Source organism: Urocitellus parryii, chromosome 6 (assembly GCF_045843805.1).
Source record: "Urocitellus parryii isolate mUroPar1 chromosome 6, mUroPar1.hap1, whole genome shotgun sequence".
Lineage (NCBI taxonomy): Eukaryota > Metazoa > Chordata > Mammalia > Rodentia > Sciuridae > Urocitellus > Urocitellus parryii.
Window position 1 is genome coordinate 62,506,933 of NC_135536.1, and position 15,246 is coordinate 62,522,178.

At 45.0% G+C, this 15,246-nt stretch overlaps 1 protein-coding gene across 10 annotated transcripts in view; it reads left to right on the forward strand.

The window, feature by feature from the left end:
• Slc8a3 (solute carrier family 8 member A3) overlaps positions 1-14,610 on the forward strand; it is a 135,431-nt gene extending 120,821 nt beyond the window's left edge. For 4 of the 10 annotated variants that reach the window (XM_026391091.2, XM_026391090.2, XM_026391095.2 and 1 more), the window contains exons 4-8: positions 3,879-3,896; positions 7,913-8,037; positions 8,586-8,685; positions 10,412-10,687; positions 12,536-14,610. In XM_026391091.2, coding sequence (XP_026246876.2) covers positions 3,879-3,896; positions 7,913-8,037; positions 8,586-8,685; positions 10,412-10,687; positions 12,536-12,912 — 896 coding nt within the window. In that variant the 3' untranslated portion in view covers positions 12,913-14,610. The remainder of the gene's footprint in view (positions 1-3,878; positions 3,897-7,912; positions 8,038-8,585; positions 8,686-10,411; positions 10,688-12,535) is intronic. The other 6 variants (XM_026391096.2, XM_026391097.2, XM_077800190.1 and 3 more) reach the window with 3 other exon arrangements.
• The last annotated feature ends 636 nt before the right edge of the window (positions 14,611-15,246 follow it).

The window sequence follows — 15,246 nt, forward strand, 5'->3', positions numbered from 1 at the left end:
TACCAGTGGAAGGGACTCTCAATGGTGTAGTCTCTGCTGCTGGTTTCTGAGGGTAACTATTGAAGACAGCTAATGGATGGTTCATGTACACCTACCTTAGCTTGGCATCCACAAGTGAGGATATTGCCTAAATCCCTCAAATAACCTTTATCCCACATTAGAGAAGTGGCCCCTGCTCCTCCTCAGGACATGCATCTCAGCATACCTGCCAGTGGTCTATCCCTAAGGGGCTGGTTATGTTGCAACCAGGGTAGAAAGAAGGAAGTGTTTCTCCCCTTGAAGAAAATGATTGAAGCTACCCCTTTGAAAGAGTCAGAGAAATAGATGTGGGAAATGAGTAAGCGTGCTCGAGGGAAATACCAAGAGGAGGACCTTGGTACTCCCCTTAAGGGAAGAGATGCTGCCGGGAGTCTCATGGAGAACGGAGCAGTGAAATTCACCCATGGTTCAAAAAGGACAATCATTTTGCAACCACTTCATATTCGTGTAACAAGGAACAGCAAGAAGCCAATAGACCCAAAGGATTGGGCAGCAGCATTTCCCAAGGCTCCTCTATAGCTCTTCTCAGACATGTTTGTTTGATCCGTTCTTTCCATCCTCTGGGGAGTACCTGAAGAGCTAAACCAATTCTGTGCCATACTGGCTTGGACACATCTGGTGGTATACGGGTTGACACCCTCTGGATCTTCCATAGCTCACCTTCTTCTTGATCACCTAATAAGGTGCTGCCATCAGCTGACTGCCAAAGGGAGAGAAAGCATCTCTCGTGCCATTTCACTGAATTTCAGCTAATCATCCAGTTCCTGCCACTAAGGAGATTCTCACAAGTTGTGTCAGCACCTTCCTTACTTCCTTCTCACCTCCCTTGTGCATTTATTCTACCTTTTCATGATTAGTTGAAATTAGCAAACACCTGAGGCCATTGTAAGCTAGTGTCATCAATTTCCACAGTTCCAGCTACTTAGTGCAAGTCAAAGCAGCCCAAAGGATCATACAGGGGAGCTGGAAGGAAGGCAGAGGCTCCAGCCAGGAGGAAAGAATTGAACACCATCGATGCCTTTGTTCCAACAGTCAATAAAGTCTTCTCTTCTCCCTCCCCTAAAACCTCTACCTACTGCAGGACAGAAAGTGACCTAAGATAGGTCTTCTGCTCTCTAGAGACCTGGCCAAATGCAAATACCTATAGCTACTCCCCCTTTGAGGACACCTTTCCTTTTTACACTGGATTCTTTGTCAGTTATCAGCAAAGCCCTGGTGAAATCTACTCTTGAGGGAGAGTATAGGTGAGAAGGCAAATATTTCAGCGAGCTCTCTGTGGGATGTACCTCCATATCTTTCCAGTGACCAAGATCCTAAGATGGAAGCAGACAATAAAAAATTTGTCAATTTCTCAGCCTCCTGCCCTATGGCCTAGGGAGTTGACTTTCAGGTTTTTGTTTTTTGTTTTTTTTTTTTCCCAGTTCTTCTTATATATTGGCATCAGACCACCATAAGGTGAAAGGTCATAAAACCAGATTGTCTAGACTCAGAATCAAATGAAAACCCATACTGATTTGCAGAATTCCCTGCTGCTCTCGGAGTGAGAGACAGTACAGTGGAAATTGCTTTTCATTATCACTGCTGTATGGGAGAGTCCTAGGCATTTAGAATGACATACTCTCTGCATGGTCAAGATGACAATTGCATTTTTTTTAAAAAATAAAGGACAGGATTTGAAATAGAAGACTGTATTCTTGGCAAACAAAACAGGCATCAGAAGTGATATTAAAAGCTCTGAACAATCTGTGGTAGAGAAAAAAGGAAAGATAAATAGTAAACATGGTTGCCCTAGAGTGGAGTAAGTCCTGGAGTCTACGAAACCGGCTTCTGAGAGCAGCAGTGAGCAGCTTCTTCAGGGCTGTTGGGCCTGGACCTGGACACTGGAAGTCTCAGGAGGGGAAGGAAAACACTACCCTCCAATAACTGGGCCTGTTTGTTCCTCCTCTTCCCACATGTAGGGGCGCCCAGACAAATACCCCAGCTGCTTCCTAATTACTCACAGAGCTATTCTCTTTTCTGTTTGTGCCTGGAGTGCACGAGCGGGGTTAAATGACTCTCAAGCTGACCCTGGTGGCCAATACAGGAGAAAGTTCCACTCCAGCTTCTCTCATCAGCAGCAACAGGAAAAACACCCTCAAGGTATTGCATCACTCAAAGTTGGCCTTCCTGGATCTCACAGACCCATCTGTAGCTGTTTAATGGGAAGCCTCAGATTCCTGCCGACAATGGCCAGAGAATGATGCAATTTCAGCTGATGGCAGGCCTTCTCTGTGCTCTAGGAATGAGCCTGGGTTGGAATGGACGTCTGAGTGAAAACCAGAGCACTAGGACCTTTTTGGAAGAACTTCCTTGGTGTGTGTCCTGCCTGGGTACACTCATGTGTTGGGATCTCCAGCCTTCACTGGAACTCGGGGACCAGGAGATGCTCTCCCAGGCAAACCCATGGAAGGAGCAGAATAAACAAGCTCTCTTGTTCTCTATCTCCATGTGGTGACGATAGGCATTGATCCATTACTTCTTTAGAATTCTAAATGGAAGATATCAGGAAGAATCAATTGCTGTTTATATGGTGTGCAGATTCTGGGTCCACATGTCTTCAGTGGCTATGAATATGGGATGATAGATCCCAGGCCTGAGTTGCATTCCTAGAGATTCCTAGAAAAAATAAGTCACAACTCCCTTCCACCAATCATGGAAGGGTGTTTCCAGACTTATCTGACAAGCACCAAGTAGTGACGGGCTTTACTAAGACACTATCAGAATAAAAGCATGGTATGTCATAAGTTTTTTTTTTTTTTTTTGGAGGAATGTTGAAGTCTAAAAGAGTTAGCATAAGTACCATGCTATAAATTCAGATAAATGCTATAAACTCAAGGTTTATAAATTCAGAGACTAGGGACAACTTGTGTTGGTTTTATCTTGGTTCAATGTCCCAGTCCATCTAAGGAACTTTCATTTGTCACCTCCCTTCTCTGACAGTCTCTCTTCTCCAGAATATATGGACTCTGATTTCATCTGCCTTTTCTGGAAAAAAGAAGGCCACCTCCCATAGATGCAGCATCCATGGAAAAGATGATTGCAAAAATAGATGGTGAAAAACAAAACTTTACTGAACACTATTAGATGTAGGGACTTAATGGACCCAGGTGACACAAAATGATAGGAGTCCATGTCCATGACCCTAACCTTCAGGATATATCTATAAAAAAGACAAACCATTTCAGGAAAACATTCTGAAGGACTTATCTTTTTCACTAACTCATTCTTTTAGGAGAAATAAACGTGGTAGCTCAGATGCACTTCATGGCCATAGAAATCTATGGGCCCTGGAGAGCAGATCATAGTCTGATTGTCAGGTTAAGAATAGATCTCATAAAATCCGGCACCATTGCACTCTTGCACACTCAAGCCGTATGGACACACTCACCACTGATGAGCCAGCTCCTCTAGCAGGTTGCAATCCACCTAGTTTCCATGATAACTGGATTCTCACTTCTTCTTTTCAGACTGGATCACGAGTAACCTACTCAGACTCTGTTCCTCTCATTTGGTTCCCCCATTCCTCCATCCCTAGCTCTCCAAGGTTGCAGGGGAAGTGTGGGGATAACTCTCTTAACTTCTCGGCAGCCTTTACAGCTGCTCACACCTCTTGCTGCTGCTACTGCTGCGCATGCTCCAAGTGCTGCTTTCTTTGCATGCGTTCCTCAGCTCTCACCTACTAAGCTCATTGCTTTTCTTATGCTGCCAGCCACAACAAAGTCTGGGGATACTTTCAAGATGGGATCTTAATGTTCTTTCCTTTTCTTTCTTCCCTTTGTCTGGTACCTATTTGCAAACAGCGCTCCTGTTATCTCCAGGTAAGAGGTGTCTTCCCCCTCTTTCCCACTTCTTGCCAGTGCCCTTGCTTGGTTTAAGATCAGTGTTCTTTGATTTACTTAATAGGAACTACAGGCTCAAGTGAACCTGACCGGTTCTCCTAAGGAATGGGAGATTTATTTCCCCACATGAAATAATTGTGAGGAAGTAATCAATTCCATGAGTATCATTTCTGTCTGTGCATGTGGCTAGAGGCATAGCTGATCCTCTCTGGGACCAGGAAGAGAAACTTACCAAGGAGATAGTGGATAGTAGACTTGTACACCTGAATTCATCTGTAACTCAGGTTGTTGGGGAAGAGAGGCTGAAAGTCAAACCTGGAACCTCCTAATAAGATTGTAATGAGATTTAAAAGAAAATACTGATCCCAGGGATCCAAGAGGAAATAATCAAAAGTAGCTGTGAGAGCATAAAAAGCATTTTTTTTATAAATAACCTGAAATTTTACTGATCCTGGAGATCTTCCATCTCATCACAGATGAAACCTAAATTACTAGAATTTTGATGCATTTGTCATTGACCCTTAAAGTGACATGTGCCGTGAACAACGGGAAGAGGAGTGGGCACAGTGTTCTGGGCTGGACGTAGACATTTTAGAGAATTTATTTTGTGGAGATTCTCTTGGAGAATCTAGATTCTGTGTAGGATGTACACCTACTTTGAGAGTGTGCTGGTGTGACTAGAAACCGTTCACAAACATCCAACGTTATGAGCAGATAGGAAAGCATTTCCCCATATCTGGCAAAGCCATAACTCTTGATGCAGGCAGAATGGGCTCCACAAGAGAGTTCCAATGTATTTTTAAAGAATGTCTTATCTCTCATCCATTCTTTGAACACAGAAAATTTTAAAGTCATTTAAGAGGAAAAGCATCTTACAGAGTTCATAGTCATACTCACCTACCGGCTACACTCTGGGCTTAGGAGGAGGCCATGGACATACTAAGGACATTTGCCTCCTTGGAGCCTAAACAACAACAACAAAAATGTAGGTTATGCTTATACTTTACTTTTATGGGGGGAAAAAAAAACATTTTTCCTGTTTCCTTGGCTTCTTGCAATACCAACAGGACAAGGGCCATACCCATACCCAACAGTATTTTTCATGCTTCTCCTGGGGGATTGATCTCATAACATTGGGTCTTCTCCATTTCATTCATCCTCTTGCATGAGAAGATATTTGGATTTGTCTGTTCCAGATCTTGCCTCTACCTCATACAAATATGCATACAACAAAGATTGGGATTGACCTTAAGTTTCTTTAAACTTTTAACACACTTTCAAATATCACTAGAAACTAAAAATTGGGGGGGGGGGAACGACACTTTTTCTAGATATTCCAATCCATAGACCTTTAATTTAGAAGGCTTTGATTAGGCTTTAAATTCACTGGGAAACTCAAATTCTTATTCCTGGCAGGATAGACTGAAGTGGCTAAAATGCCTGGTGGCATTAGACACAGAAAGTCAATATGTTCATCCCGAGCTACCCACCAAACTCAAGGGCCTGGGAGTGACAGCCCTGGCTGTATCACCCCACTTCTCAGTAAGGATACTTGCAGAGTATTCACAGCCTTGTCTGGCTTGGCAAGTTCTTTGTGCTTCCAGTACTTGTCCAATCTTCCATCTTATTCATATTCTTTCTCTCCCTTTCTTTTCGTTCCCACCTATCTTTTTTTCCTATTCCTAGAACTGAGAGTTTGTTTAGTCAGTCTGCATATCAGGATCACCTGTCATTTATTCTCTTTACTTGAAGTTCTGAGGAGTTCCATCAACAAGTGATCAGACTCACTATAACCTTTTAAGCTGGAGACTTAACATTCTCTCAAGAAATTAATTTGATCTGAATTGAAAGCAATGCTTATTACTAAAATAGAAAAAGGCAGGAATTGCTGCCAAACCAAGATGCTAAATCAGAGTTTATATAGAGGCATGTGAATCAATCAACAATTAACAGATAAATACAGAGTGCCTCATGTGGGGTTGTAGGAGACCTAAAGATAGAGCATTGGTTATTTGTCAAAAAGGATTTTTTGCTGAAAGCTAAATGGAAAAACTGGCTGTCACCACAGGGGTGGACAGGTCAGTAGGTAGATGAATATCATGCCAGATGGATACAGGGATAGATTGATAGCTAGACAAGGGGTTAGACAGGTACATTTCTATGTCACTGGAGAGCTCATTATAGTGGTCTAAAGTTCTTAAGGCACATGTAAAAGTAAGACATAGGGGAACTGGGAGGGAGGGGTGGAACAACACTGTCACTGCTAAGACAGGCATCATGATATGGTGCCAAACCCTGAAAGAAGAGGAAAAAACTATTCCATTCTTTGAAGGAATCTATATGTCTTTTTCTAAGGGCTTTTTTTCCAGCGTGACATGCAGACTGATTTCTAGGATTTTTGGCCTTGTGCATAGCCAGAACCCTAGATGCACACAGATATACCTTCAGAATTAACTAACCAGAGAACAGAATAAATGAATTAAATGTAGTTAGAATGCTAGCAGGTGTCTTCTGACTTAAAAATATATAAAAGGACATACATCCTTGAGAAATACTTGTTTCCAAAAGTGGCCACCAGCACCAGAGGGGGGTTAGGACCATGGACAGCTCCCACGAAGTTTTGGGATTGCCTTTTATATTTGATGCCAGGGACAGTAATAAAACAGCAAGTGCAGAAATCAGAGACTGTGAACATTCATACCATGTCAACCAAAAAAAAAAAAGAAAGAAAGAAAGAAAGAAAGAAAGAAAGAAAGAGAGAAAAGAAAAGGAGAGAAATAATAAAGAAAAATAAATGTTATATAAAAATACAAGGCTCTCTCTTTAGTAACTTATATTCTTGGTTTATGGTCTTTTCTGAGAATTCTTTTTATTGCAACCTCAAGAACTTGAGCCTTGACCCTCCCCTTGCTTCACCAATTCCCCAGTGAGAGAGAAAAAAAAAAAAGTTCTTCCTGGCCTCTGACCCATCTCGTCCTTCAGATTATCCAAGGACTATGGAATTCCCCTGGGAGGTTTACTGTGTGGAATGAAAGCAATTAAGGAGCCGAATAAAAGAATTAATTGCATGTGAGAATGTGGACTTGGATGGGAAGATGTTTAAATGAGCTTTGAAAGAAACAGGCCGCCAAGAGCGATTTTCTAATCAAAGGGGAATAAAAAGATTCAATCTCTATTTCACTCTAATCCAGAAAACATGTCTTCATGGTGAAGTGGTCTTAAAATGGACTCACCAGATGAAGCAGAAAAAATGTCTAACTGTACTACACGAGAATGGTAAATGAGTCGAGATGCTGAGGGACACAGAGAATGCCTCCAGAGAACGTAAAGGAAGAACTTTATTTTATTTTATGTTTGAATAAGTATTTGTGTTCCAGAAGAAATAGGCCTGATTTGTATGGAAACACTGGGGAATCATTCATTGGAACACCATGATATTGGGGGGGAAATCTTCCACGTGTCTCAGCATGAGGACAATCGTCTCTTGTACAAAATGTAGGCACCCTGGAAACCCCCTTTCTCCTTTCCAGAGGGGAGAGAACCTGCCATGTTGGAAACAGATGTTGATGTGGACCAGCTGTTCCCTTTGGATAATTGTGCCTCCAAGAACTCTTACATGAAGTTAAACAGGCCCAACTGTTCAAAATAGTCAAATGTCAAGAGTTCAACTTTCCTTACTAGCTTCCCACATCACACTGAATGATTTGGGGGACTTGACTTGGTGCTATTTCTCAGAAGGTCTTTGAGTCATGTTGCCCACATAGGTATACAAACAGGACTTCTTATCCAAGCCTACAAGAACCCTCTCCTGGCCCAATGGTCATGAAGTGTTTAGCACGACATAGAAAGAGGCAGTAAAATGCACAAAGTCCCCATTCCCAAGAGCTATTTGTTGTGTACCTATCGCGCATGTCTAATATGCTGAGCTTTAAATTGCCAAGACATGGAAAAGGTTCTAAAGCTTGCTTGATTTTCTTTTTTTTTTTTTTTTGCAGAGGTGACAGACAGGAAGCTGACTATGGAGGAAGAGGAAGCCAAGAGGATAGCAGAGATGGGAAAGCCAATATTGGGTGAACACCCCAAACTAGAGGTCATCATTGAAGAGTCCTATGAGTTCAAGGTCAGGCCATCAGTGAGGTCTAATTCAATAATAGATTAATCAGGATGGGGGCAGAAGACCTGGGGTTCTGCTTCAGTTTCACCACTGAATATGTGAAGTTGAAGCTGAACAAATCACTTACCCACTTCAGGTCTCTCTTTCCCCATTTGTAACCTGAAATAACAGTGCTGGAAATATTGTGAAAAAAAATACAGAATATGGAATGAATAGTGAGAAAGACGATAGATGTATCATCACAATTGTTTAATTGTATCTTTAAAACAAAGATACTAAAACTCAGTGGTGTAGGGCAAGGTTTATTGACATCAGACCCTATATCAGACCCTATTCTCTCCAAATATCCAATGTCAGGAGTCATAACCAAAAAAAAAAAAAAAAAAAGGCAAGTAGAAGATTGCCCCAGAGGATCTAAACCAAGGTGGCTGCTCCATCCATAACTTCCAGAACCCCCAGGATGCAGGGCATCTTTCATTCCTCTGAAGCAGCAGGCTCCTCCTTGGTTCTGGGCACTCTAACCTCATGAGTTCAAGTTTTTCTCTCCCTGACAGACTACAGTGGACAAACTGATCAAGAAGACAAACCTGGCCTTGGTTGTGGGGACCCACTCCTGGAGGGACCAGTTCATGGAGGCCATCACTGTCAGTGCAGGTAAGAAGGGTCTAAAAATGGCCTTGCTGGGAGAAGCAGACAACCCAGGAGAAGCAGGAGCACGGCACCATCAGTGGCTCACCAGTTGTTGTTGTTGTTGTTGTTTTGGGGGGGGGGGCGCTGCATTCCATCTTCCTAGTCCTGGTGCTCCGTATTCAGCTGCTTCACTGGGTCACTTTGGAAGAGGATGGTGGGGTGACTAAAAAGAGTATGGCTGTGTCTGGCCTCAAATCCTGGTCATCCTATGTGGACCAGAGCAAGTATCCTCTTTGTCCTCAATGTCCTCATCCCAAAAGGGAACTATCAATACATTTCTCAGAAAAGCAGAAAGGTACAGAGTCAGGTACAAAACAAGTACACCACAAATTGTTGGGGGTTTTTTTGTTTTTTTTTTTTGTCATTCCTTCTTCTCATGAACTTGATCTCCCTTTTCTATGAAATGAGGGATGATTCTGATCTCGCAAAATAGGGGTCAGGAGTTTTCAAAATGCTTTACATTGACTCTTGAACAAATCTCCTCCCTGGATGACTCCAAACCTCTACTTCAGCATTGACTGACAGATCCCTGTGCAGTGACCCACAGCCCAGCCAGGAGTCCCAGAGGCCTGCAGGTACATTAGAATGGGAATGAACAGAGTCTCCCAACCACCCCACGTTGCCTCTCGGCATCACTGAGGCCTCTTTGTACTGCTGAGCACTACTGGCCTTGTCTTTTTTCAGGAGGTTTTGTTGTCATAGCAACTCACAGGGTCACATCCCCAAGGCCCCGGAGCCAGAGCAAAAGTACAGCCAGGAAGAAAGGTTTGCTGCTGCTGCTGCTGCTGCCCTACTTTCACATCGATCCTTCCATTGCCCCCTCTGATGACCTGACAGTGCCCCTCAAGAGACAGTAAACAGAATGTAGTCCACAGAATCTACCCTTCTCCTTTTACCAATGCAGGAACTGAGCTTCAAAACAATAGATAATGTACCCTAGTTACAGATTTTCTTTATGGCAAAACTGGAATTGGAACCCGGTTCCTGATTGCTGTTCTTTAGAAACTCAGCTTCTACCCATTATGCCCAAACGTGATGAGCTGATCTTGAGCAGGAACTGAGAGACAACAGCACATCTCTTCTGAGATGCTGAATGGGCAACTCTGCTCATGTTTCCTGGCAAGGACAATCGGGGCCCATCCCCGCTCTGTCCCATGGGGTACTTGGAAAAGGGTACTGGCTCTCTGGTAAACCTGCATGATCTGGAATGACAGCCATCTGAGGATGGATAATGACCAGACGTACGATGTTTATCAGAGAAGCCGGTCCAGATAATCCGAGGGGAGCCTCATTGGCATCCAGTGAAGAGTGAGCACAGAGTGCGTTTTCTTTTCTGGGCCTCGGAGTCAAATACAGCCTGCTCCATCCTCCCTTCCTCCTCTTCCATGACCTTGCTCTTCTCGTGTTCTCCCACGCTGTCGACCTCTTTGTCTCTTCCTTGTTCCCTTGCTCTTTCTCCCAATCTCATTTTGTGCCTGCATCCAAATTGACAACCAAATGACCAAATTGTTTCCCATTTCCTGGCTGTTTTCCAATGTCCACACCCTGTGTGGGTCACCAGATGCCCAGAGAGAGCTGTAGACCCCCTCTGGTCAATGATGCCTGCCATGTGGGATGGACTTGATTTTCCGTGAATGAGGATCTGATCTCACTCACTGTCCTTTCTGGGACCTGCTTATCTTGTCTCCAGCAGGGGATGAGGATGAGGATGAGTCAGGGGAGGAGAGGCTGCCATCCTGCTTTGACTACGTCATGCACTTCCTGACGGTCTTCTGGAAGGTGCTGTTTGCCTGCGTGCCCCCCACGGAGTACTGCCACGGCTGGGCCTGCTTCGTGGTCTCCATCCTCATCATCGGCATGCTCACCGCCATCATCGGGGACCTGGCCTCCCACTTCGGCTGCACAATCGGTCTCAAGGATTCAGTCACAGCTGTTGTTTTTGTGGCATTTGGTACCTCTGTGCCAGGTGAGAGAGAGGGGCTTGAGTCTGCAAAGGGGAATGGCCTGGTTCACATGATCCCTGTACTCTGCCTCATCTTCTTTGGCATCTCAGATCTGAGTGTAACAGAACCTCTGCGCTTACAGTGCACAAAAGTCCATCAAGGGGATGAATGACAATATTAATAAGGATGTCTAACATTTATGGAGCACTTTTGATGTGACAGGCACTATGGATGCTAAAAAATCTACCTCCCTGCCATGCTTACCAAGACCTTATTAAATAGGGAAAGTTATTATCCCCACATAACAAATGAGAAAACTGAGGTCCATGGAGCTTAAGCTACCTACCCAAAGTAAGTGGCCCAAATTTCTTAATCTCTCTATTACATTAACAGGGCACACAAACAATGTCATTCAAAGAAGGTAGACACTGTTCTTCCATTTACCCCTGGCAGTCTCTGAGAGACGAAAGACCAACCTGCCTGAAAATGTCACAACAGAAATGTCCACAAGCATTCTTGGTCTCTTCTATTTGTAAGGACACCTGTGAATACAAAGTGTCCCCTAGCAGGACAGGCAAAGAAAGCTTAGTGAAATTTGCCCTTTCATATGATGAATTGCATAGTATTTATTTCCTTCTAAATACTCAAAGACTAATGGGAGTAGGTGTCACTGATTCATTTATTAGACAAATATTTAGTGAGCTCCTATTATGCCTGATACAGTAGAGTGCTAGTTGCTGGGGCTGTTAGGAGAGACTACAGATGTTGTTTTAGTCAGCTTTTTTTGCTGCGGTAACAAAAAGATCTGACCAGCACAATTGTAGAGGAGGAAATGTTTATCTGGGGGCTCATGGTTTCAGAGGTCTCAGCTGACACTCCATTCCTTGGGGCTCAAGATAAGGCAGAACAACATGGCAAGAGAGTATAACAGAGGGAAGTGGCTCTCATGATGATCAGAAAGCAGAGAGAGAGAGAGGCTCCACTCGCCCGTACAAATATATACCCCAAAGCCATGCCCCCCATGCCCCACCTCCTCCAGCCATCACTTAGTTAATCCCATCAGGTGTCTTGAGGTATTTCCAAGTCCTGGCAATTGGTCCAAAAAATAGCTAACAGCACTTGGAGCATTGGGAAGTTGATGCTATGGTCCACATCTGATTTCACAGCTGGCTGGTGCTCTTTGGTTGAAGGTCAATGGTAGGAACCTTACATGAAAGTCAAGTTTCTTGCTAACTTCCTTTGTGACCTTGGGTAGATCCTTGACCCTTATTTTCCTTACCTACAAAATAAAAGTAATGGGCTAGATGTCCCTGGCGATCCTCCCTGGGCCTACAACCTGTGCCAAGATCCAAAGTCAAATATCCTTCAAGTCTTTGTGATCCATATTCTAACAGCAAAGAGAAAACCCCGTCTTCCTTGAGTCCACAGCTCACCCTGCTTGTCCTTGGTGCCTGAAAATCAATCCCCACCCCCCCACCCCCCACTGTCCCCCACCCCCCACCGTCCCCCAGCCTATAGGCATTGCTCAGACAATTATAATCAGGCATCCACGTTAAGCAGTTTCCCAGGATGTCAAAGTTCCCTGGGAAGACATTCTAAAATGGCGAACTCTCCTTAATGAAAAAGTAATCAAAACAGAACAATGAATCCTTTTGGTGAATATCAGGACCGGGTGGCTCTTAGTAATCTTTCAGGACTAGGAAGCCCAAATCAGCAGTGGGACTTGCCCAAGGCCACACAGCTCATTAAGGGACAGAACTGGCCATGGCCCCTTAGCTCCTGCTGCCGGGGGTGCCCTGGGGCATACTTGAAGAAAGGCCCTCCACATCTCAGACTCCCACTAGCTCCCGTTTGTCTGTGTCCTTTTCCAGATACATTTGCCAGCAAAGCCGCCGCCCTCCAGGACGTGTATGCAGACGCCTCCATCGGCAACGTTACTGGCAGCAACGCCGTCAATGTCTTCCTGGGTATTGGCCTGGCCTGGTCCGTGGCCGCCATCTACTGGGCCCTGCAGGGACAGGAGTTCCACGTGTCCGCAGGCACTCTGGCCTTCTCCGTCACCCTTTTCACCATCTTTGCATTTGTCTGCATCAGTGTGCTCTTGTACCGACGGCGGCCCCACCTGGGTGGGGAGCTCGGTGGCCCCCGCGGCTGCAAGCTGGCCACGACTTGGCTCTTTGTGAGCCTGTGGCTCCTCTACATACTCTTTGCCACACTGGAGGCCTACTGCTACATCAAGGGGTTCTGAGCGCCAGAACCAGGCCTCCGGCAGGGCAGGCCAAGGACTTTCTTCCAAGCGAAGGGCACTTTCCCAACAGTGACCTTCCCAGGCTGAGCAGCCCTGCGGAGGCAGCATCAGGGCCGAGCCCCAGGAACCTCACCTGACCTAGGCCCTGGCCACACTCTGAAAGGGCCAAGTCTTCATCAGATAGAACGGAGGAGACACCCACTTTCCAAAGTATTTCATTAAATACAAACCAACAACAGCAACAGATCCACCTCTGTCTTCTCACCCCTACTCCTGTCCCTGACCCAACAAAGGGCAGACCCTGTGTCCTTCTAGTCCACCTTCGGATTATTCCTTTGCCTCGAGTTTCTTGGAGGACAGGGTTTCTCCTGTCTCTCCACTGGGATATGTCACGATTCTCCCATCCAGCTGGCGAGGCGCGAACAGGAACCAAACCACGTGGCTGGTCTGGGTTCTCTTTTCATCCCAATTATTAGGGTGGTGGTTTTCATTTCTCCCATGGGGCTTTGCTGGTTGTTTTGTCTTTGTCTTTTCTTTCTGAAGTTAGTGACAAAGTGCCGTGAAAGAATCCCAGGTCCAAGTCGACAGATGGAGGCATGAATTTTTCAGAAACGCACCTCCCACTTTCACAGGGTCACAGAGGTCCAGCAAGGGCCTGTCTCCCATCTCTTTTTTTTTTTTTTTGCTCTGTGTTGTTGGGAGGACGGGGTGGCATTTGAGCGGAAATGAGCTCTCACACCCACGTGGAAAGCGGGTGGAGCTTTATTTGCTTGCGTGGAAATCAAATCCAAACCCAAAAGCAATCGTCCTCTTCCCTGTTCACGTCTCTCCAGTTCTATGTGTCACTGTGTCCGTGTCTGTATGTGGATCCTCCTGCAAGAAAACCCACCGAGGGGGTGATGGGACAAAAATAGAAATCGTACATAATGACAAAGGGCAGCTGAGGAGACCCAAGGGGCACATGCCTTCTGGAACATCTCTGACTTTGTATCTGAAGCAGGAGAGAAGAGGTGTCCGACCCAATGAGATCTTTAAAGAAAAAGACGATATTTAAAATGTCAGCCTTCTGAGAAATGTGGGCTACACCAGCCCCTCACCTCCTAATGTGCCCTACATAGAGAGCTGCCTAGATTTCTTCAAGTGATGCAAGTTTGAGGGTTATAAGACAGCAAGGGGCTCCTTCCACCTCTCCTGGCCCTCGAGCCACATTTGAAAATTTTTGCACAGGATGGGAACTGGAATTCCTCATTTCTCCCATGTTCCTGCTTGTTTTTAAAACCTCATGAAGCTCTTTTTCCAGCCTGTGAGGTATTTCTTGCCCCCCCTAAGAGAGTCTCAGTCTCTCTAATCCCGTGGAGCCTGGGATGGTAGAAAAAGAGATGGACATGCCCCAAGGAACTTTTCCTGATGACTTTTGAGAGGACCTGGCTTTACAAACACACACACACCCGTGAACACACAGACATCACCACAGAACTGCCCACGGATCTTTAGGCTTTCTGCATTGACATAAATACATTTTCTAAAGGGGGAGGGATAAATTAAAAAAAAAACACCTGTTTAATTTTAAACACTTTTTTTAAGAAAAAAAATAACTAAAAAAGAAACAGTGCTCATGTCATAAGCTATGTTGACAGTTGCCAGTGGAAATGTTGGGTTGGTTTAAAAAAAAAAATAAAAGCTCTACTTATATCTCTACATATAGCTCGCTTCTCCCTGTGTTTCTTCAGCAAATGGTCCAGGGGTCACCCTGGGTTTCTTCTGAAGCGGGTGCAACCGAGGTGAGGTGAAAGTGTCATTTCCCGTCACAGTCAGGTGCCAATGTGCCAGACATGGTACTTTTTAAAGCACAAAAATTTTAGGGAAATGCCAGCTGTCACAGCCTGGACTTTTAAGAAGCTGGAGGACATATGGACGGAGAGCTGTGGGGATAGAGGGGAGGGCACAGCGGGGGAGGATCCCAGTTAGGAAACCGGGGCCCCATATTGATTTCCAAGACACACATACTTTGCATTCACACACTCACCATTCATTCAACCAAAAGCACTTTGGACCCCCTCCACAGGTTGACATAGGTTCTGGTGACGCAAAGAAGAGGAAGAGATCTGACCACAAGAAACTCACAGTCTAGAGGGCGAAGCAAAAGTCCTTTTAATAAAGGCTGTTTGGGTTAAAAGCAACAGAAACCCATTACAATAAGTTCAGAGAAATGGAGGAGGGCCTGGGAAGGCCAGGTAGGGGGATCCTATAGAACTCCAAGCAGGAGCACAGCCAGGCCTCAGGGGCCTGAAAGCCCTCGGGAACCCAGGCAACTGACCCCCCCCCAAAAAAAAA